General features: G+C 50.1%; 2 protein-coding genes across 6 annotated transcripts in view; both read left to right on the top strand.

Annotated features, from left to right (window-relative positions):
- The first annotated feature begins 1,196 nt into the window (after positions 1-1,196).
- Positions 1,197-13,748, top strand: LOC111150112 (nuclear receptor subfamily 1 group H member 3). 5 transcript variants are annotated; one of them, XM_022507470.1, is made up of 10 exons: positions 1,197-2,143; positions 6,585-6,665; positions 7,174-7,362; positions 7,784-8,050; positions 8,294-8,502; positions 8,609-8,788; positions 8,932-9,031; positions 11,769-11,882; positions 12,096-12,190; positions 12,415-13,748. In XM_022507470.1, the coding sequence occupies exons 2-10, from the start codon at positions 6,623-6,625 to the stop codon at positions 12,559-12,561; spliced, it is 1,344 nt and encodes a 447-aa protein (XP_022363178.1). In that variant the 5' UTR covers positions 1,197-2,143; positions 6,585-6,622; the 3' UTR covers positions 12,562-13,748. The 5 variants fall into 5 exon arrangements, with proteins under 5 accessions (XP_022363178.1, XP_022363177.1, XP_022363175.1 ...); XM_022507469.1 differs by lacking the exon at positions 1,197-2,143 and adding an exon at positions 5,725-5,813; XM_022507467.1 differs by lacking the exon at positions 1,197-2,143 and adding an exon at positions 5,725-5,851 and having other exon boundaries at positions 6,590-6,665.
- Positions 13,749-14,008: 260 nt separating this feature from the next.
- The window catches only part of LOC111149418 (MAP kinase activating death domain), a 44,459-nt gene continuing 35,396 nt past the window's right edge, over positions 14,009-23,071 (top strand). Inside the window, 8 exon segments of the mRNA XM_022506459.1 lie at positions 14,009-14,118; positions 17,276-17,422; positions 18,031-18,627; positions 19,129-19,432; positions 19,843-19,974; positions 20,597-20,710; positions 21,374-21,454; positions 22,873-23,051. Coding sequence (XP_022362167.1) covers positions 17,361-17,422; positions 18,031-18,627; positions 19,129-19,432; positions 19,843-19,974; positions 20,597-20,710; positions 21,374-21,454; positions 22,873-23,051 — 1,469 coding nt within the window. The 5' untranslated portion in view covers positions 14,009-14,118; positions 17,276-17,360.

Here is a 23,071-nt window from a genome sequence, read left to right as displayed (position 1 = left end):
GGCCGCGGCGGAGGAGCGTGGGAGTGTAGCGCAACCTCGCGCGGTAGAAGATGCTGAGGACCTCGTCTTGGTAAAGAGAACCCCGAGCTCCGGTTGGCCCCCGCCAGGGAGACCGAATAACAAAGTGGCGCCTTGCTGTGGCCGGACATTGGCTGGGAGAGCGAGCGCCCCCTCCGGCCGGGGTGCCGCTGGGCCTGAGCTCAGAGCCAGAGCCGCTGCAGAGTTCAGGCAAGGGTTGGAAGTACAGGGCACCCCGCTCCACGCCCCTACCTTCTGGTGGAATTTGAGCCTTGGCCCTGGCTCTTTGCCCCGGGGAGGCTCCCTTTGGTGCAGGGCACAGCGTGTCAACAGTTCTTTGGACTCCCTATGTCCTTGAGGTTGGTCCCAGTGTAGCCTACAGCTCGTACCTTTGAGCAAAGCTCCAGGAGCTCTCTCACTTTCCGTTACAGTTTTTTCCCTGCCCTCCCATCCTTCCACTTCCGAGTTTTGGATGCCCGGGAAGGTGTCATGCTTCCTCCAAAACGAGTGGGTTGCACAGTATGTTCAGACTTTGAAAAACCAAAGCAGTGAATCCACAGGGGAGGAATTTCAGACCAATGGGGAGGTAGATATATAGGGATAGGGGAAGGAGCATATCATAAAGTGGGAGTAAGTGGAGTTGCCGCAGAATCAGAGACCCTCCAGGCATCGGCCATTAGGATCCAGGTGCAGCCAATTTGGCTTCATGGCTTTGTGACTGAGCTGGGCGTGACTCACAGCTCCAGAATCACTAGACCCTTGGAATGCTTTGATCAGATCTGCCCACTGGAAGTAAAATCACTAAAGATGGTTGGAGAAATAAAACCTGATCAGCACTATATGGGAGAAAGCAGGGTCATAATTTTGCCCTAGGACTTCGGATCCAATTACTTATGTATACCTTACAGAATTATTATGGAGGAGTGAATAGAAATTGAGAACTGAAGTATGGGTAGTCAAATAGTTGTTAATCTTTTTCTTTTTTTTTTTTTTAAAGATTCTTTATTTATTTGACAGAGAGATCACAAGTAGGCAGAGAGGCAGACAGAGAGAGGGAGAAGCAGGCTTCCTGCTGAGCAGAGAGCCCGATGCGGGGCTCGATCCCAGGACCCTGGGATCATGACCTGAGCCGAAGGCAGAGGCTTTAACCCATTGAGCCACCCAGGCGCCCAATAGTTGTTAATCTTAGTCACAAGGACCTTTATGAATCAGATGAAAATTTACCACCCCCACCCCGCCTTCCGGAAAAATGTCCACACACACAAATGGAATTTTGCATATGATCTCTAGGGTTCATGAAGAATGTCAGTAGTTTCCATAAGTCAGCATCTCTGAATCCCCAATCTAACCTACTGCCCTTACTTAAAAGGATAAGGAAACAAAACCAGAGAGAAGAGCTTGTCCAAGGTCACAGAATTTAGGAGAAAGGATTAAAACTCAAGTTTTCTGATTCCCAATTAGTCTTTAAAATGGGCTGCTTCGTGCAGGCCACTCAAACTGCATTGCTAAACCATACTGAGTGGTTCCCAAATACTTTCAATAGAGATTTCTGACAAAGGAAACCTTTTCACGTTGGTGGGGTTGAATGGGGGCACAGCTAATGGGCAAAATTCTGCATATTAGTGGGCATTCTTGAATGTTTCTTCTAATATATCCCTTACTCTTCTTGCAATGTAGCCAGACCTTTATGATTTCAGAATGTAAATCTTGGGCTCACTAAATTTTCGCGAGTAGAACAAATTCATCTTTTGCTTTTCTTCCCACTTGCTAAAGTATGTCTGTATCCTTTGTGCCTGCAAGTATCCTATGTAGGAGGGATTGATGGAGCAGATATTATTTCATTTCTGTAGGGAAAACAAATCCAGGAAGGGTGAAGTACATGGTGGAATCAAGAGCTAAGCCCTGGTTTCTTGACCCCCAGCTTCTGCATATTTTCTATCAGATGATTCTGTGGTCTCCATGCCTTGGTTCCTAACTATAGATACAAAAAACTAGGCATGTAGATAGATAGATAGATAGATACAGGGGCCTACCCCAGACCAAATAAATTAGAATCTCTGAAAATGAGACCAGGTTTGGAAACCACTGTTCCACCCTGTGTTGTCAGAAGCAAACCTAAATCCAGGTGAGTTAACCATTTTTTCCATCTGGGGAGGCAATTTTGTGTAATGGAGTGAGGTGTTTTGTGTTTGTTTGATGATGAGTTTGAGCTTTTGAGCCTGTTATACCTGTGTTCAGATTTGATATTGGCCCACTTGCTAGTGACTATCTCCTAGGGTTATATACGAGGATAAATAAAATAACACATGTAAAGATAAATGTATGTAGTAACAGATGTTACTTTTTTCCTTTTCGCCTGGTATATCATCTCTGAATTTGTAGGCCTGGGAAGCAGAAATTCCTGGGTTCTTCTCTGTCTTTTGATTGGAGGTTGGGCAGAAGTTGTTTAAGTGCCCTGCAAGATGACCCCCGCACTGCATCTTTTCCAGAATGGTAAAGGAGGGAGCAAGAACCAGTTTCCCCAGTCTGTCCCCTCCAGACCATACCTTGTGGCCTACTTCATGGGAATTCACATACTTTCAGGGGAATTTTCAAGTTTCATGTATGACTGTGAACTGGTGAATGCTCCTCTTTTTTTCCTTCAAGTTTCCCCTTGCTGCAAGGAAAAGCCTCTGGTTCTAGGTTCTAGGTTCTAGGGATTCACAAATAGGACCTGGAAGATCCCCAGAGGTTCTAGGATTCCCCCAGGAGCCAAAGAAACCTAGGAAAGGCCCCACGGCACTGGGAGGCTTTGTGCCTAACACCTGTGGGCTGGTGGGACCATTCTGTGGGGGTGGGTCTGGCAGAGTGAGACATGTGACCCCAGCTGCTGATCGTCTGACTATTTGCTCTGTTTGGGAGAGAAGTCCCAGCAGTTGGCCTGCAGAAACTCTGTGAGATAGTGCCAGCAGGTTTTGTCTCCCATTTTCCTCACCCTTTCCCTTTTCATTGCGGGGGGGCAGGGGGAGGCAGCGCTCCTGAACCCCTGTAACCTTGAAGGGTTGGCTCTGGCAGTAAAGGGCTGCTGATGCTTCCTCCTTCTCCACTTGAGATAAAGCGAACTGGTTCCTGCTTTGGAGGAAGATGGCGCCCTGTTCGTTGAGCAACTGGTGCTAACCTGGGTCAAGAGGACTCCAGGTGGGCCTCGAGTGTGGTCACAGGGTCCTGGGCTGACTAAGGTGTCAGGAGAGGGAGCTAAGGATCAGGAGTGGATGAGAGAGGTGTTTTCCAGCCCCCAGAAGATAGGTCATCAAGGCCCAGAGCACATGCCGTCCCACGTTCCTCGTAACGAGGTGCTGCAGTGGCATCTCTGGCTTTACTTCTGGGGGTGGGGGAAGGTGGAGGAGGGAACCGGTTGGATGGTGTGGGTGCTGGGACAGGATGGTTGCAGTTTCCCAGGGGTTGGCGTCCCTGGTGTCTACTTTCCCAGGACAGCTGGGGCCTTGTGAAAATCAGGAAAGGAACACATGCAAGAGGAATGGAGAGCCTTGTGCTCGTGACTCAGAGATGCTCAGACAAGGGTGGTGGCCTTATGAGGGGATGACCTTGTGAAAAGACGGAACAAGAGCTAAAACTGGAGGCAGAACTTTGAGATGGGGGGTGTTGGAGGGGCTTTTCTGAAATGTGAAAGTGAATACATGGGCAGATTTTGCAACACCAGGCAGCCTGCTGTCTTCTCAAGTCTCTGCTCTCCCACCCCCGCCTACTCCCCCACCCCACCCTGTGCTTCCTCCCATCTCTCACCATGCTCCTTCTCTGTTTCTGCTCTCCCTGTCCTTCTCCCATCCTGTTCCTCCACACCCTCTGTCCACTCTTTCCCTTTTTCATCTCTTCCCTGGTGCCCTGTTCATCTGTTTCAGTCCCTCTGGCTGCCTGCCCTGGCCCTCTGTCCTTCTGTCTTTTAATGTGGGGCCCATGGGAACTGGAGTTCACAGCAAAACAGGAAGAGCCTGGGAGCAGGAAACTGGGAGCAGGGCAGCGGGTGAACAACCAGCAGTAACCTCAGCTCCTTGCCTCCCACATCTGGACTGAAGCATCCCCAGGGCTCCCTGTCTCTCCCACTGCAGCCCACCAGCCCTCGCTTCTTCCGTCTTAGTGCTCCACTGGCCACTGGACTCCGCAGAGTCCAGACAAGAGTATTCCTGGACTCTGACACAGAAGAAAGAAAGAGCACAGGGACTAGAGCAAGGACATCTGGATTCTGACCCCAGCTTGGTCACTGTGTGTGGTCTTGGCAGGGGCTTTGCCATGAGCTCAGGACTCTCTGTGAAATGGTGCTCCTGTTACTTGCCCTCCCTCCTTCCTGGGGCTGCTTTAAGGACCAAAAGAAATAGTGAGGGGTTTGTGTATAGAAACAAGCACTAGAAGGTTAACAGTGTACAGATTCGAGGCGATGGGAAGACCTGTAGATGAAAGGATTGAGAGGGGGAATGATAACTGCTGCTCTTTCTTGAACACTTACTATGTCCCACCCCTTGAGCTGTGTAATACGTTGTGTACTTCTCATGACAACCTTATGTGGCAAACACCATTATTATTACCATCCCTATTTTAAAGGTAGGGAAGCACGTTCAGAGATATGATGTAATTCATTTAATCAAGATCACAGTTAGAAAGAGGCAGAGGCAAAGCCAGGCCCAGAACTCAAGTGCTGAAAGCTCAGGTTTAGAAGAGGATCATATTATTTTTTTTGTTCACCTATTCATTTAACAATCAGGAACGTAGTTCCTATTCTGTTGACTGCTCTGTGCTAGGCCCTGTTCCATGGGCGACAGGGGAGATAAAATCAATAAAACATGGTATCTCCTCTCAGGGATGGATCTCACGTTCCAGGCAGCAGGGCAGGATGGCTATGGCTGTAGTAGTCTCAGTAGATGCTGGATAGAACCTACCATCACTTCAGATGAATGGTTCCCAGATGTGAGAACCCACATACCGCCCCAGGTCCATCCTGGGCTGGCACCTGGGTCACCTGTCATCTCTGCCTCCACCCCCATCCCAGCCCTGCCATTGCTCCTCTCTCTCCTGGCCTCTTCACATCTTGGTGGCCCCCTGCAGGGAACCACCACTCAGAGACTCCCTGGATGAGCACTGGCCTCTCCACCCCTGGAGTTATTATACTAATTTGGCTGAGGCCTGGGGCTAGTGGGGAGAGCTTTTGGCCCTTCCCAGAGGCAGGGGAGGAGGAGGGAGGCTGGGAAAGCAGGCTGAGGCTCAGTGTTGCAATTCCAGGCAGTGCCAGGACCTTTGCTCTACGTGGTGACTCTGTGGAGGCTGCCGGGATTGGGGTAGGGGGTGCCTGGGAGGCAGTCCTTCTGTAAGAGCAGCTAAGAGCCACTGGGGTGAGGAGAGGAAGGGGAGAGATGTGGAACTGGGCGGGTCTACAGAGAAATGGGACTGTCGTGGTTGGGGGCAGGAGGGGGGGCAGGGGTGAGGCTGGACTGAGGGGGCGGGCGGTCGCACTGGGGAGGAGTCAACATGGTGGGGAAGCTGCCCTGTGGGTGTGGGGGATGGCGGCTAGGGCTCTAGTCAGTCGTCTCCGGTCTGCCTAGCAGGAAGGAGAAGTGGCCCGACCCCTTGGCAGTCCCTCCCCTCAGCCTTTCCCCACATTACTTCCCTGGGGCTCCGGTCCCTCACTTGCTCAGCTCCTGCTCCCAGTGCAAGGTCTCCAGACAGGAGATTGCACCGCCCTCCCCTCCCAGCAAGGGGGCTCCAGAGACTGCCCCAGCTGGGAAGTCTGGTGGCCTGGGGATTCGGTGGGTCTGCTCCTCAGCACTAGCCTGGGGCTCTTTGTGTGAGTCTGGGAGGGAGTGGGTGGGTACCCTGTAGATCTTAGGGGTCTCTGGGGAGAAGTGAAGGATGATGATGGTGATGGCAGCCCAGGAAGCAAAAGGATTCTGTTTGGGTCCAGAATAATTCCTGAGGGGTTCTGGGGGAGGGCGTCCTGGCTGTGAAATGGAGCAACTCCTGGAGGTAGGAGGTTTGTGCTGGGACGCTGGAAAGTGACAGCAGTGAAGTTATCTAACAAGCAGTGAGTCTTACTGGGTGAGTGAGCCTCAATCCCATGCCCTAGTCCTGGCCAACTTTGGCTGTCCTCAGTGCTGGAGGAAGGGGAAGGGGCTCTGACAGAAGCTGGGCAGATGTGCCCAGACACTCTGTGATGGCCTGGAGGGGTCCCTGGGGGAGAAAAGGTGGCAAGGTGGGCACCTTAGCCAACAGCTAAGACTTTGGAGTCAGACCAGAGTTGGAATCTTGGCTCTACCATTGCCTAACTGTGTTGCTATAGGCAATTTACTTAATCTCTTTGAACCTCAGTTTCCTCGTCTATAAAATGGGTTTATGAATAGTCATGACATCATAGGCATATCTAGAGGAAGGCGTATAAAGCTTTAGCACAGGCCAATATATACATACACAGCAAGAAAATGTTGGTGGGTATATGAGTACTCGTAGGATCAGGAGGAGAAGGTTGATGAGGCCAAAGAGGACCCCAGTTCTGAAGACAGTAACCTCGGTCATTCCTGCAGGACAGCCGCCTTGGTAATGTCCAGGGCTCCAGGAAGAGATGTCCCTGTGGCTGGAGGCCCCCAGGCCTGATGCTTCTCCTGGTAAGCGTCTTCACTCCAGCCCTCTCCTCTGAGCTCAGATCCCAGCTCCTCTCCTCCCTCGGGAATCAGCATCCTTCACTGCTTGCCTTCAGCTGTCCCCTGGAGAGCAGTCCAGAGTTGTTCTCAGTATTGCTTGCCTCCTTCTGCCCAGACTACCTCTATGCTGGGTCTGGTGCTGGTCCTTCTCAATATGGGCTTGCTGCTGGGGAGAGCTGGCTTGTCTGGTGCCTACCAGCACTGGCTTTGAAGAGTTCTGTCTGACCTCTGAAGTGGATGCATGTCAGCCCTTCAAGGGGACAAAGGTTAACATCCTCATCTAAGGTACTGAGGTGCAGGGGATTACAAGAGACTAGCCCTAGAGCCCACAGAAACCCCAGGGTCCTGAAGCCTGAGCCAACATTTTGCTGCCCTCTAGGGGTAGAGAGAAATGAGCAGTTTCCCAGAAGGACGCTAAGGAAGTGGATGGGAGGGACCTGAGACCCCCTTGTGCCTCTTTTTCGGGGCTCAGACTCTGCAGCGGAGCTGTGGGAGCCAGATGCACAAGATGCCAGCAGCCAGGCGCTGGGAGGCAACACCTGCATCCTCAGGGAGGAAGCCAGCACTCCCCAGTCTGGTGGGGGCTCTCTGGGGGCAGGGCTGGAGGCAGCGGAGCCTGCAGTCCTGCTCCCTGGGGTGGATACCCCTCCAGAGTCTACAGGTGAGGAGCTGTTGGATTTGGAGGAGGAAGGGGCTCCCGGGATCTGGGAGGGGTACCATAGGGCTGTTTACCTTCTGAGACCATGGTTAAGTCCAAAGGCTTTGGATTCTACTAGACCTGAGTGATCTGAATGTGAATTTTGTCTCTGCCTTGGGCCTTCCTGAGCCTCAGTTTCCTTATCTGTAAGATGGAAATAATAATAGTACGTATCGGTTACAGTTGGGAGGATCAGTGCATGTAAAGGGCTCAGGCAGTACCTAGGACAGAATAGCACTTGGCACATGAGAGCTACTTTGTCATAACAGACTAGGCAGCATACACTGAAGGGGATGAAGTTCACTGAGTGCTCAGTGCAGTGGCCAACTGGGCACCAGGGGTTTTCTTCTTGGAGAAGAACATGAAGTCTCTCCTCTGTTTCCAGAGCTCCGTCCACAAAAGCGGAAAAAGGGGCCAGCCCCCAAAATGCTGGGGAACGAGCTGTGCAGTGTGTGTGGGGACAAGGCCTCTGGTTTCCACTACAATGTGCTGAGCTGTGAGGGCTGCAAGGGGTTCTTCCGCCGCAGTGTCATCAAAGGGGCGCGCTATGTCTGCCACAGTGGGGGCCACTGCCCCATGGACACCTACATGCGTCGCAAATGTCAGGAGTGTCGTCTTCGAAAATGCCGCCAGGCCGGCATGCGGGAGGAGTGTGAGTGTCTGGGGACAGGAGTCGGGGGAGAGGATGATGGGAAAGGGCTGCGGGGGTGTGAGAGTGGACAGGCAGCTGAGCCTACAGGGTCTTCCTATGTGGTCTCTAAGTATGAGTTAAAATCTCGTCCTTGACTTTACCCAGTGCTCTCTGCTTTTCTAGAGCCTCAAACTACCCCTCTGTCCCATCCTTGCTTCTTGTGTCCCCCTCTTCTCCCCTCCTCATGTCCAACCCTGTCCTTAGGTGTCTTGTCAGAAGAGCAGATCCGCCTGAAGAAACTGAAGCGGCTAGAGGAGGAGCAGGCTCAGGCCACGTCCATGCCCCCAAGGGTGTCCTCACCTGCCCAAGTCCTGCCCCAGCTCAGCCCCGAGCAGCGGGGCATGATTGAGAAGCTGGTGGCTGCCCAGCAGCAGTGTAACAGACGCTCTTTTTCTGACCGGCTTCGAGTCACGGTAACCGAGGGAACCGGGGAGAGGTGGCTGTGCGCAGAGCACCCACCGGCTTCTTGATAGCTGACTCAGGGTAGTTCGTTTTCTCCGTCCTTGCCCTGCTGGGTAGCCTTGGCCCATGGCACCAGATCCCCAGAGCCGGGAGGCCCGTCAGCAGCGTTTTGCCCACTTCACCGAGCTGGCCATCATCTCTGTGCAGGAGATCGTTGATTTTGCCAAACAGCTACCTGGCTTCCTGCAGCTCAGCCGGGAGGACCAGATCGCCCTGCTGAAGACCTCTGCGATCGAGGTGGCTGGCAAGGCCGAGGGGTGAAGGGAGAAGCAGGGCGGGACTGTCTCCCACACTTCCAGACAGCCAGGTGGGGAGCACAGGGGCCCCATGCCAAGACAAGCCTTCTGAGTCCCTGTTTGAGGTCTGCTCCTTGCGTGCAGGTGATGCTTCTGGAGACATCTCGGAGGTACAACCCTGGGAGTGAGAGTATCACCTTCCTCAAGGATTTCAGTTATAACCGGGAAGACTTTGCCAAAGCAGGTAAGAACTGAGGTCAGAAAAGGATTGGGTTGGATGGAAAGACACTTTCTGTCACTGGGCTCATAGTGACTACAGAGACACAGGCCTAGGGTTTTTGCGTTGCTGTATGGGGAAGGATCCGCTTGTTTTTCCAAGACAGAAAGTTGGAGTGGTGATAGGCCTCTCTCAGCTGCTGCAAAGAGACATCTGACCTCTGTTGCATTTGGCCAGTGGTTTTCAGTGTTTCGGGGAGCCTGAGGGGGTTGGGGCTCCATAGAAGTGTCCCCTTAGAGGAGGAACAGAGAGGTACAAGACTGTCCTTCATCCTCTCTGTAGCCAAACAAGAAACCCCACTTAATACTGTGCTTCTGCATAATGTTTTGCTTGAAGAAACGATATCACAGCGAGGGAAAAAGCTTGAAAACCGCTGCAATGAGCCTTTTAGTATTTACTGATGAACTTGGTTGTACTCTTTAAGGATCGTGTGGACTGTTTCCCCTGCCCGCCACTCTTCTTCAGTTGCTTTTTCTGAAAAGCTAAAATACATGTTGGAACATGGCAATTTTAGGGCAGTTTTAGGATAAGAGTAACTACTCCCATCCTTGTGCTGTACCCCGGAGTGTTTTCTCCAAGAATTAGTGCACACACAGTGCTGCTCATCGCTACTTGCTTGTGGGCTAAGTGGTGTTGGCTTCCTCATATTCAGTTGCCAGTAACGTTTGTGTTATGGGAGTGGGGGTGGAAAAGCATGGGAAGCTGAGAGGGTTTTGGAGGGACTAGAACTTCGACTTAACAGGAGACTGAGGAGTTGAACACCTGAGGGCGTGGGGCTGTGAACTAGGGCTGAAGCAGTGACTTCATTCTTGGAGTTGGTAGGCCCTGGTTTCCAGGGCAGAGCTCATAGTCTTCGGTTTCTGGTGAGAGAGCAGCTCACGTGCCTCTTGTTCCAGCACAGGTCCGCCCGTGAGCTTTCTAGGAAGGCCTCCCTTAAACCCTAGCTCTGTGGCCATCAGTTGCCCCGGGTGCTGCTGGCATGTGTAGGCACCTGATGGGGCAATTTGATGACTTTCTCCAGCTTTCCCAAAGCCCAGCCCAGCTCCCTTTATCTGCCTGGTCCCCAAATGCTTATTATCCCCATCCTTCCAAAGCATGGCCGCTGCCTCCTTCCTAGCACCCTCCTTCCTTTCCTTTCCTTTTCTTTTCTTTCTTTCTTTCTTTTTCTTTCTTTCTTTCTTTCTTTTTTTTAAAGATTTTATCTATTTATTTGGCAGACAGAGATCACAAGTAGGCAGAGAGGCAGGCAGAGAGAGAGAGAGAGAGAGAGAGAGAGAGAGGTGGAAGCAGGCTCCCTGCTAAACAGAAAGCCCGATGCAGGGCTTGGTCCCAGGACTCTGGGATCATGACCTGAGCCAAAGGCAGAGGTTTAACCTACTGAGTCACCCAGGCACCCCAGCACCCTGCTTTCTGAACGCTTCGCCCTTCCCCTGCCTGGGCGTTCCTTCAGCACTTGCAGACTCGTGCTGTCTGAATCGGCACCTAGTTATCGATTCATTGACGTGAGCAGTTTTGCTGCCATCCTGTTTGCCTCTCATTTCCTTCTGTCAGTGAGGTCTTGGGGAGGAGGGGCAGGGGCTGTCTTTTGTCAGGTCTCTGTCCGTCTCTGCATCCACTGCTGTGTGTGCACAGGGTGGGCAGCTCAGGATGCAGACCGAGAGCAGCGGAGGCCCACGCTCAGTGACCAGGGGCGGAGCTGGCAGGGCGCACGGCCCAGCTCCAGAACCTCCTCATCCTCTCTGTACAAAGGGGCCATTCAGCACATTTTGAGGCTCAACAACCCTCCAAGAAAGGCTTTATAAAATGGCTCTTGTCCATTCAGTGTCTCAACTGTCTCAACATACACTTGATAAACATCAGGGGAGAAGTACAGGAAGTGATTAATCAGGGAGCGTCACCTGGAAAAGTTAGCAGAAGGCTGCTGAGAGACAGCAGACGGACCGGGACAGGGTGGGGTGGGGCGAGGAGACTTAGTGATGGGAGAAGTGTTCTTTAGGTGTCACGACTGTAGGTCACGGTTTGTTGAACTTCACTCTCCTCAGCAAGTGGACTGGTTCTATGTTTTGAGTTTATTCATTCATTTATTTATTTAACAAATACTTATATAGTAGTTACCATTCTAAGGACCCAATGAGGTACTATTATTATCCCCATTTTACAGACGGAAAAACCAAGGCTCAGGGAACTTAAATAACTTACCCAAGGTCACACAGCCTAATTAATGGTCGAGCCGGGACTCGGACCCAGGCAGTGTGATGCCACAGCCCCTGCCCTCGACCATGTTGCTGTCTTCCTGCTGGGACATGAAACATGAAATGTATCTCTGGTATTCAAATAAGTAAGGCCAGTTGCCAGTGATAAAGTTTTCTTTGTAAACAGAAGGAAGCTTTGCCTCTATTTCTAGAGAATTCCAGGGACAGCAGTATTATCATTGAATCCAGCACCTCCTGTGTGCCAAGACAACCCTACATGTTTTGCGTGCTTTATGGTTTCACCATCACAGCAGTCTTATATGTTCAGATAGGATTCCCAGGTCACAGAGGAGGCTTAGAAAAGTTAAGAAACTTGCCTAATGTTACCCGGCAGAGCCCCGGGAGACTTCTTAGTGATTTCCTAACAGTTCCCCTAAGTTGAGGAGCTGGAGGAGAGAAGGAAGTTCCTGCTGCCTGTGCCGCGTGCCCCAGCCTCCCTTCTTCCTCCCCAGGGCTGCAGGTGGAGTTCATCAACCCCATCTTCGAGTTCTCCAGAGCCATGAATGAACTGCAACTCAATGATGCTGAGTTTGCTTTGCTCATTGCCATCAGCATCTTTTCTGCAGGTGCGAGGAGGGGCAGGAGGGAAAAGGAACAAGAGATTTGCACCAAGCAGAGCCGCAGGCCCCCTAGGGCAGGAATTGTGGAAGTGGAAGCCCTTGCTGTGCTACTTTGGGAGAGGCTGGGTGGGGTATGTCCCTATTTGGGGGGTTGTGATTTGGGGTATAGAACTAAGACCCTGGCCAGACCTGCTCCTCAACTCTGTTGGTGACCTATAGACCGGCCCAACGTGCAGGACCAGCTCCAGGTAGAGAGGCTGCAACACACATATGTGGAGGCCCTGCATGCCTACGTCTCCATCCACCACCCCCATGTGAGTCTCCCTGTGAGTCTCCCCTCCCCTCTTCTCCTCCTCCCCAGAGGCTCATCCCCTGACACACCTACTTTCCTTTCAAGAATCCTTCCCTGACTACATCTTGCACAGACAATTCGCTACCTCTCTCTACCCTTGCCCCCTACCCTGGGGGCAATTCCCCTACCCTTGCCCCCTTCCCTGGGGAGAGGCAGAAACTGTACTTTGTCCCCTCCTTCCCCCAGGACCGACTGATGTTCCCACGGATGCTAATGAAACTGGTGAGCCTCCGGACACTGAGCAGTGTCCATTCAGAGCAAGTGTTTGCACTGCGCCTGCAGGACAAAAAGCTTCCCCCACTGCTCTCTGAGATCTGGGATGTGCACGAATGACTGCTCTTCCTCCCCCCACCCACACCCCCATATCTTCTGTTTTCTGGGCTGGAAGGCTGATGCGCCCGGCTGCTTCCTAGAGGTGAAGCAGACTGAGAAGGGCAAACATAACTCAGAGCTGGGCAAAGGAAATCCTCGAGTGACATTAAAGGAGAGTCAAAGGGTTGGGAGTTTGGCTGCTGGGCAGTGGAGGGTCCTGCTGAAACTCCATCTGAATCCTGTACTGCCCCAACCAAATGGATGGACCTGGGGGCCACTTTGCACAAGGTTCTCCCAGGCCCTTCCCGTCCTGCCTCCACCACTTCCTGTTTTCCCCACAGGGCCCCCAGAGAAATTCTCTGCTGTCACTCTGTGGCTTGGCCATAAATGCCTTGGGGCTGCCTCACTGATAGGCCTGGCGCTCTTTGTACAGAAAGACCAAAAGGAAGATAGGATGAGCAAAACCATTTCTGGGTTGGGGTGGGGGCGCGGCCACAGAGGAGGAAACCGTCATTTAAGATCTGCCTCCAGACGCAGAAGAGGGAGACAAGTCACGAGTGACAGCTTTGGCAGTAAGAGGGGACCTCCTCTTACTAGTCCCATGAGGGTGAATGAAATGCTGAGGGTTAGATGCCCTTTTCGTTTAATGATCCAGGCGGGATCGGGTTGTCTTTTCTGAGGAGGAGCTTGGGTAAATTTTCAGAACTAACACCTCAGCCATGCACCTGTCTTCCCACGCGCCTCCATAATGCCTCGTTGGTACCTTTAAAAAAAAAAAATTAAAAATTTTTTAAAAAGGAGGGCACAACAGTCCGTACTCTAGGGCCCCAGGCCCTGTGGAATGGGGAGGCTGCCCCGTTGCCGTTCGGGCCTGTCAGAAGGGCTGGACTCCATTTCCCAGCGGACACCGCGGCACGGTTCACGCCCCCTTCGCTCGGCGCGCTCCCGTGTAGGTGAGACGGAGGCCGCGCCTTCCGGCATCGGTCCCCCCGCCGTCCCTGAATTGGTAGGCTCCACCTCCGGGGCAGCCGGCTTTGCAGCCCAGGCTGCTGGGCACTTCCAAACCGCTAGCGGGGGGAGGGAGGGTGAGGTGTGGGGGACGCTCAGAGACTTTCGGGAGCAGTGTTATCTTGAGAAGCCGCCTCCAGATTAATCCACATCTCGTCGAAATAAGCTCTATTACCATGTGAAATTAAAATCTCTTCGTGCAACCTAGACAAAATGTATTCCTTTGGGTCCTCCCCGTGGCACGCTTGGCACTGGGCTGGCCCAGCGTTCCCCATCGCCGTCCCACTCCCACAAGGATAGGTGTGTGCGTAGCCGCCTTTCTCCCGAGGTTAGCTCCACCCTTCAGCCCTCTGCTTGGTGCAGCCCTGTCCACCCCCCCCCGGTGGTGCGTGGTACAGCCCCCGGCCCCCTCAACCTCCCCCTCCCTCACTGGCTCCGAGTGGTACGCGCCCCCCGGTGCAGACACGGAACTGGCGCGCGCTCGAAGCCGCGCTGGAGCCGGCGAGCTTCCGACACTCCGCTGCCGGGGGCAGTCTGGCTGGGCCTGGCCGGTTCCCCTAGGAACGGGAGGTAGGAAGGTCCGGGCCACAGTGGGTCCTGGGAGGGTATTTGGGACGGGGCTCCCCGGGGGAGACGGACTTTGAGAGGAAACAGGGGTTCTAGGGGGAAGCCACCTTTGGAGAGGCCCTAAAGGAGATGGGGGGCGTGGGGTCTGGAGGGGGACCGGGGGGGGGGTCCCGAGGGAAGGAGGCGGGGCTAGAAGGGAGGGCGCGCTCGGAGCCGCGGAAGAGGTGCGGGCTGCAGGACTGGGCTCAGCTCGCGGTGGCTGGACTCGATTCCGCCCCGGCTGGCGGGTGGCGCTGGTTCGGGGCGTGGGCGGGGGAAGAACTGCCCAGCAGGTGAGGGGGCGGGCAAGAGCTGTTTTGCCGAGGAAGGAGCCGGGATAAGCACCTGGCGCGCGCGCGCCGTGTGCACCTTATATTTGATCACGGGTTGGAGATCATGTTTGATTTTTTTGAAAAAAGAAATTTTTTTTTTGGTGTTTCAAAACTGGCTTGTTAGAGAATCGAGATGCCATTTCATCTTTTCTGCAGCTGCTTCCCTCCCCATCCTCGCGCATCTTTAAATTCTTCCTCTTCCTGTCCTCGCCTCTTTTCCAACCCTGCCTTTTGCCTGCCTTATTGCTCTCGTTCTCCCCCACGCTGACCGGTCTGTGCTGATGCGCTTGCAAGGTCACTGCCTGGGTAGGAGGGGAGAGAGCCTTCTGTTGTGCTCACGTCAGCAAAGATGTCATCTCGCTCTCCGGTTCCTGTGGTTTTACTATGACATTCTGCCCCAAACGAGGGACTAATCCAAAGCGTTGCTAAACCTGGCCATTTGTAGGCTGAAAAGACATAGAGAACTTAAACGTCTGTGGATTCTAAATCTGCTGTCTGGATGGAGTGGATGGGGAAGCAGATAGGTACGTGTTTGATGCCTTTGGAACATAGGAGCTGAGAACCAGGGACTCCCTATTAGTAAACATGGTTGAGGCAAAAGGCAGAGTCTGAGTGTGGTTGATATGAAGACAGGATGTGAGTTATAGGTGATGTTAGTCTTTATGGGAAGGGGAGAGAATGTGGAGGAAAGCCTATCTTTGCAATCGGAATAACCAGAGGTAGTGGCTGTTGATGAGATATGAAGTGTGGCTAAAAATCTATCCTATCACTAGGGCTGGAATAGTCACAAGATCTCAGGGTCCTTGTAGTTCCGGAGGGAGATGGACATGGTAGAGCATGATAATGACTTGAGCTTTATCAAATGATTCTCAGTGGCAGGGCTAAAATCCCACCAAGGCTAGAGGCCTGATGCCCTAATATATTTAGTAGAAGACACTTCAGGTGTGATTGTTGAAATTTTGGCAGGAAAGGGCCCTTGGTTTTCAGTGTAAACATAGATTTCAAGGCTTAGCCTTGAGCTCTGGCCCCATAAATTCTTTTTTATTTTAAGATACATTGGCTCTCGCCCTAAGCAATTTTCATATAATTAAAGAATTACATTTTTTACACATGTCTCTTTTCATTTTTCTATTTCCCCTCCCTTTCTTACTCTGCTTGCAAGGACCAGAGATCAACTTTATAACAGTGCCCCACCTTCTGCAGTTTGCTCACGACTCCATGGCACTGGAGGGAACCAAAGGACTTTTTGGGTGGTAATGATAACCTAGAAATGAGCATATGGCATGCGTAAACTCGGTTTGGGTTGCATGGAAAGAAGAGATCTCTCTCAAAATCCAGAAGTTAGAACAAAGTATAAACTAAAAATAGATGGGGAGAAGATAATGTAATAATTAGCAGGTGCTGTCAGTGGACAAAGTGTCTCTAGATTCAAGGAGAATGAATTGTTATGGGCCCTGGACGACTCTGGAGTAGCAGCTGCTAGCACTCTGTGGTCACGGAGCAGGGGAGGGGCTGTGGCTATGCTATAAATAGTCCTGGGCGCCTGGGTCGCTATGGAGACAATACGGAATCCTATTACCTGCAGCTCCTCTATTGGGAGCAAGAGAAGGGAGGGAGCAGTATTTTGAGGATTCAAGAGTATTGCGGAGCAGTCTATTTATTATTAAGCAGGGAAGAAAAAGATAGAACTCATTATCTAAATCAAATAGAGCCATAAGCATACAGGGATTATGCATGTCTGGGTGTGGGAGTGCACGGGAGTGGCGTGTGTGTATGTAGTGTAATGGGAATATCTGTGTGTGTAGCAAAGGAGGTCTTAGTGTGACCATGTGTGGAGTATAGAAGTAGGATCCTGTACGCACTGAAGATAGCCTTGTAGTGGAGTGAAACATTTTGCTTAGAGAAGTGTATGGAGACCTAATAGGACATAAATTATAATTAAGACCATGTAAGCTTTTCCCGCTTTTTGGACTATGGTTTACAATTTCTCTGAGCACCTCTCCCTGTTCTTGCAGGAATTCTGTTATTTCTGCATCTAATTTTTCATTTGTGTAAGAGGTACAAGGACAAAGTCTCATCTGTGTGTATTGTATCCCTGATTCCAGTCCTGGGGCTAGAATAGAGAAAGACTATGATTCAGCACCAAGGGCAGAGCTAGTAGCGGTAACCCGTGGGCCCCTTTCTTGCTTGAAGAGGGAAGAAAAAAATGGTTTAGGGAAGCAATTGGGACATAGATTTTCTTCATCTGAGAGTGCACAGGGTAGAGTAGCCCTCTGTTGTTATCGTCTGAGTGCATGAAGTATACGGTTTTTATGGTAGTTTCACATGAAGCTGAATGCAGAATGTTAGAGCAGAAAATAATTAGGTTTTCATCCAGAGGTAGGAGTACAGATTAGTGCTGCTTAGAGTCTGGTTGGATCCTGATACCCTGGAGCTGTCCTAAAAGTGACTTAGTTTTTGTTATCAGAATGACTGAATCCAGATGAGACTAACGGGGTCTGTTTTTTCAGAAACAGAGCATCAGGAGTGAGGCTGGAAATGAGCTGCTTTGTAGGGATGTGGGAGGTGAGCCATTATTTATCCTACTTCTTGACATTTGGCTCTGTAAGTTCATCAGCCTTGACCAAGCTCTGGACTAGGAAAAGTGTCATGTTCTCCCATCTTTAGGATTAAAACAGAAGCCCTTCTGACCTCTGACCCTGGCTGAAACAAAGCTGAGGGGGATGAGTCCCTTAGGCACAGCAGTGGATTTTATCAGTACTTTTTTCCTATTGGACTTGAATTTTCAGATAACATCAGAATTCCTCCTGGGAACATTGACTCCTTGTGTGGTGCCTTGAAGTTTCTCTGAGATGAACTGGTGAATTTGGAACCATGGTGCAAAAGAAGAAGCTCTGTCCTCGGTTACTGGATTATCTAGTGATCGTAGGGGCCAGGTAACTAAGAAGAGGCTGGTTTTTGTCTTGTCACGTGCAGTGACCACAACACGTGTAATTACTTGCCTTCCTGACACCCACATTGTTTTGCATTCCTCACTCTTCCCCTGTTATTTTACCGTGACAGGTGCACTGGCGCTAGTTGTGGGAACAGCAGTCAGGTGGATTGAGAGTCTTGGCCCAGAGGAGCAGAGACAGAGCAAAATTGCTCTTATCTAGCATCCCTGTGTTCTTGGGCCAATGTACTCTGTACACCTCAGTTTCCCGATTTTGTAAAAAAGAAAAGTAGGCTGTGCTCTTTACCTACGTACCCTCTGTTGGTAGTTCGTTAGCTAATACGCCTTTTAAAGTGCTAATCATCTGAAGGCATTAGTAATAATTCTGTTGCTGCAGTTTTCTTTGCATTTCAAGATCCGTATCTTCATGACAGTACAGATCTCATTTAGCCTACCGGCTGAATGCTGCAAACCACATCCATGGTTTCCAAGGTCCCGCAGTTAGGTTACTTTATCCAAAATAGTATTTTGAGTTTCATTTCTGGACTGTGGTGAAATCTGAAATGGCATCCTATCCCTTCAGGCTGCTGAACTTGTCTTTATGTTCTGCAGGCACCCGAGCAGTGATAGTGTGGCCCAGACTCCTGAATTACTACGGCGGTACCCCTTGGAGGACCACTCCGAGTTTCCCCTGCCCCCAGATGTAGTGTTCTTCTGCCAGCCCGAGGGCTGTCTGAGTGTGCGGCAGCGGCGCATGAGTCTGCGGGATGACACTTCTTTCGTCTTCACCCTCACTGACAAGGACACTGGAGTCACTCGTTATGGCATCTGTGTTAACTTCTACCGCTCCTTCCAGAAGCGTATGCCTAAAGAAAAGGGGGAAGGTGGGGTAGGGTCACGTGGGAAGGAAGGACCCCGTGCCACTTGTGCATCAGAAGAGGTTGGCACTGAGACCTCAGAGACTGGCCTGTCCTTGCAGCCCCCCAGTGCTGACCCCGCCCCCGATGTGAATCAGTCTCCTCGGGTCAAACCCCGGGCCAAGGCAGGGAGCCGTTCACGCAACAGTACTCTGACATCCCTGTGTGTGCTCAGCCACTATCCCTTCTTCTCTACCTTCCGAGAATGTCTGTACACCCTCAAACGTCTTGTGGACTGCTGCAGCGAGCGGCTGCTGGGCAAGAAACTGGGCATCCCTCGAGGCATACAAAGGTACAGTCTGCTGCTGACACTCAGAAGAGAGGGAAGCAGTTAGAGATGAGTCGGTCTGTGAGGGGCAGGAAATTTCCTCTGAAGCCTGAGGTCCTTTGTATGGCTAGAACGAAGTGTTGTCTTAGACCGTGTTGTACGTTTAAGAATAAACTTTTGTTAAAAGAAAGAAATTGGTCAATCCTTAAAAAACCTAGCCTGCGGTCCTTTATACACCTCTTTAAGCATATTGTATTAATCCTTTCTAAGGGAAACGTGCTGCAGAGTTAGACTTCCTAACGTAATAATGTTTGGAGTTCGATGTTTCACGCAGGCAGGAATATAAGTCCTCCTATGTATACGTTTTTACATTTGTTCTCTCGTATATACCCTCCAGCCCTAGCTGAGCCCAAAGATTGGGCTTTTCCGATATCATCATTTTTACCGTGTGGCTACTGTATTGTGTTACAGTAGGGTATCAGCTCCTGGTGCTTATGTGTCTGTTTCCTGCTGTCTGCTCCTCAGGGACACTATGTGGCGCATCTTTACTGGATCATTGCTAGTGGAGGAGAAGTCAAGTGTCCTTCTGCATGACCTTCGAGAGATTGAGGCCTGGATCTATCGATTGCTTCGTTCCCCAGTGCCCGTCTCTGGGCAGAAGCGAGTAGACATTGAGGTCCTACCCCAGGAGCTCCAACAAGCTCTGACCTTTGCTCTTCCAGACCCTTCTCGATTCACCCTGGTGGATTTCCCACTGCACCTTCCCTTGGAACTTCTGGGTGTGGATGCCTGTCTTCAGGTGCTAACCTGCATCCTCTTAGAGCACAAGGTGAGAGAGCCAGCTTTCTAGACCTTTAAGGACAGGGCTTACATCTTTTTCATCTTTTTGTCCCTAGAAGGTAACATATGCCAGGTATACAGCAGGCACCCTCTAGGTGTGAGCTGGATTAAGGTACTCTCAGTGGAATGTATTCAGAGGGTCTGCCACTCAGTTGAATTATCCTTAACTAGACTGACCTAATTCTCTGGAAATATCAGTAGTTCTGTTCCAATGAGTGGTCCTGTAATTGGGGGAACAAGAACCAGGAAGGTAAGGCATGGGGCAGAGAGCACTGTGAAAGCTGTGCTCGTAGGGCCCTAGGCGTGGTGAGATGGAAATTAAATGGTAGCGCTGGAAGCTGTTTTCTCATCCCCGTTATTCTTGCTGTTGAACGATCCTTGTGGGATGGCTTGCGGCAGGTGGTGCTACAGTCCCGAGACTACAATGCCCTCTCCATGTCTGTGATGGCATTTGTGGCGATGATCTACCCACTGGAGTATATGTTTCCTGTAATCCCACTGCTGCCCACCTGCATGGCATCGGCAGAACAGGTGAGTTTCAGGTGCTTTCTGGCTTTGTCACCTCTACTTTCCAGCTCTGTCCAGCTCTGAGGGAGATCAGTGCCGAGAAGTTGTAAATCAGTACTCATCTTCTTTCCCTTATTATAACTTATATGTCTGTAAACCATGACCTAACTTGAACTGATTTGATGTCAAAACTTTTGTTATTTTTGGTTTTTACTTTCATGTAAATGTTGGGACCCCTGGGTGGCTCAGTCGGTTAAGGATTTGCCTTCCACTCAGGTCATGATCCCAGGGTCCTGGGATCAAGCCCCATGTCAGGCTCCCTGCTCAGTGGGGAGCCTGCTTCTCCCTCTGCCTGCCATTCCTCCCTGCTCAAGCCCCCCAGCAAATGAATAAATGAAAAAATTTTTTAAAAATTTAATAATTATAGGTTTCTGGCTACACTGTTGCAGGTGTTACACAATGTACAGAATATACACTGTTACCTCTCTAAAATCTGAAAAATTGTGAATATAGAAACACACCTACCCTCAAGAGTTTTGGAAAAGAGATTATGGACCTGGATTTCCTTATCTAAAAGGATCCTGATTCTTTAAGTGATCGAAATAGATTTAGTTTTTGTTTCTTACCCTCTTTTTTCTTCCCACAGCTGCTGTTGGCTCCAACTCCATACATCATTGGGGTCCCTGCCAGCTTCTTCCTCTACAAACTGGACTTCAAAATGCCTGATGACGTATGGCTAGTGGATCTGGACAGCAATAGGGTGAGGTTCTTGGCCGAGGGACTATAGATTCTAGAATAGGATTGTGTTTTCTTTTTCTAGATTATTCCCAGGAAGGTCCTCAGGTGATTTCTCTTGTGTGACTCATTGAAAAATTTTTTTAAATGCTTAGCTTTTGCTTTATTGGCTTAATAGGCCCTGGTTAGAACTCAAAGGAGTGTCAGATTTAGTTTTGCCAGAGGGAAGTGCTGCCCTGCATCTGGGAGTAGTAAGGCCGTTGTGATCGTGGGAACACGACATACAGTGTAGCTCACCTGATGGTTCTCCTGGGCTATGGTTTCTAGTGAGAAAGTGTCTTTCAATGCAGACTTAAAATGCATATTAATATTCTGTGGCATGAGTACATTCAGACTTCAGCAGGAACCCTTATATGTATTTGTTGTAAAACTAAAAATCCAAATAAGTATAAATAAATAAAAACCACAGCCCTAGCATGTAGAGATAGTCACCAGTAACATCGGGGTGTATTTCTTTTTATTTACATATGTGTGTATTTTAAATATATGTGGATACATGATATACATATTCACATATGGGTGAAAATACCGTGTATACAACTTACTATTTTTGTTACTTCCTCTATGTAAGAGCAACTCCTGAGCAACTAATTCCAAGGTCATGCCTTTTTTTGTTTTTCTGGTGCAGGTGATTGCCCCCACCAATGCAGAAGTGCTCCCAGCCCTGCCAGAACCAGAATCATTAGAGCTGAAGAAGCATCTGAAGCAGGTGGGTGAAGAGAGAAGAAAAGGAAGGGAGCAGTGGCTACTCTAGGGCGGCCTGGAGGCTGTGGCTGTTCTAAGAGCCACTTTCCTTTCAGACGACAAGTGGATTAGATTTTCTTAGCTAAGAAGAGGTGTGTCCCATTTCTGGGTATCAGGATGAATCTCAAAAAGGGCTTTTAGATTTTTTTTTTTTTTAAAGATTTGTTTATTTTGAGAGAGAGTGTGCATGGGGAGGGGGAGGAGCACAGGAAGAGAATCTCAAGCAGACTCCCCAGTGATTAGAGCGCCCAATGTGGGACTCGATCTCACAACCCTGTGATCATGGCCTGAGCCGAAACCAAGAGTTGGACATTCAACCCACTGAGCCACACAGACGCCCCTCATGTCTGCCATTCTTTATGGCCTTAGAGCATTCTTTCTCTCTTGTAAGGAAGGAGCTAGTCATTTGGACAATCTGACTCTTTTCATATTTTCCTTTTGAATTGATCCCTAGGTCCCCGTAGAATGCTTTCTTCAAAAATTCCTCTCTTTGAGTAATCCTTTCAATACATTTTTCATTGATTGATTTTCTTCCTCTTCTGCATGCCGAGCACAGTACCTGAAGGTAACATGTGGCAGGGCCCTATTCCTTCTTCCTCTTGTGTGTGTTATGTAGGACCACCAGTAGACAGCTCCATATTTCTTTATAGGAATCCTTGTTCTCATTCGAAGGGTCTTTAGGAACCTCCGTGTTGTCTTAGCTGCTCAGCAGTACCTCTAGATATCTGTTTGGGCTCAAATGGGTCATTCTGTAGCATCTCTCTCCCTCTCACTTGCTTCATCCCTACTGATGTAATACGGTGTCTTGTTACTGCCGGGACTGGTGAGGATTGCAAGTTGAGAAAGTTCTCTGCCTGCCTTTGCTGTGTTTTCATTCTTGCTGATTGCTTAAGTATGACTAATAAGATGGAGAGGTTGATATGTAGAATTGTACTTCAAATGTTTATAGGAGTTAAGATCCCTGGGCTCATTAATCCTGTATTCTTACCCCTGCTACTTGAAATGTGATTCACGGACCAGGAGCATTACCATTGCTTGTGGTTGTTAAAAGTGCGGAATCACTCCAGATATATTGAACCAGAATTTGCATTTTTAACAACATTCCCAGGTGACTCCTGTGATCATTAATATTTAAGAAGCATTGCTGGTCTAGACTGAAAAACATTTCATGACTAAAATAAATTTGGAAACTATTGCCCTGGGTTCCGTATTTGATTAAGTTGCCTTGAGCCAGGTTGGCTTAAACTGAAAGCCTGTATAATTCAGATTATCTTCTGAAGGTTAAAGTATTTGGATTCTTATGTCAAAGACTCTTTCCTAGGAGATGACTTCCTAGCTACCCAGGAATCTGCGCTCTATAGGGGATTTCCTGTTGTTCCGCAGGCCCTTGCCAGCATGAGTCTCAACACCCAGCCCATCCTCAATCTGGAGAAATTCCATGAAGGCCAAGAGATCCCCCTCCTCTTGGGAAGGCCTTCTAACGACCTGCAGTCCACACCTTCCACTGAATTCAACCCACTCATCTATGGCAATGATGTGGATTCTGTGGATGTTGCAACGAGGTACGACCAAGTTGACTGGT

The sequence above is a fragment of the Enhydra lutris genome, unplaced genomic scaffold, assembly GCF_002288905.1.
Source record: "Enhydra lutris kenyoni isolate GAN:26980312 unplaced genomic scaffold, ASM228890v2 scaffoldscaffold22, whole genome shotgun sequence".
NCBI lineage: Eukaryota > Metazoa > Chordata > Mammalia > Carnivora > Mustelidae > Enhydra > Enhydra lutris.
The sequence above is the reverse complement of the archived record's forward strand: the minus strand, read 5'-3'. Positions and strand labels throughout refer to the sequence as shown.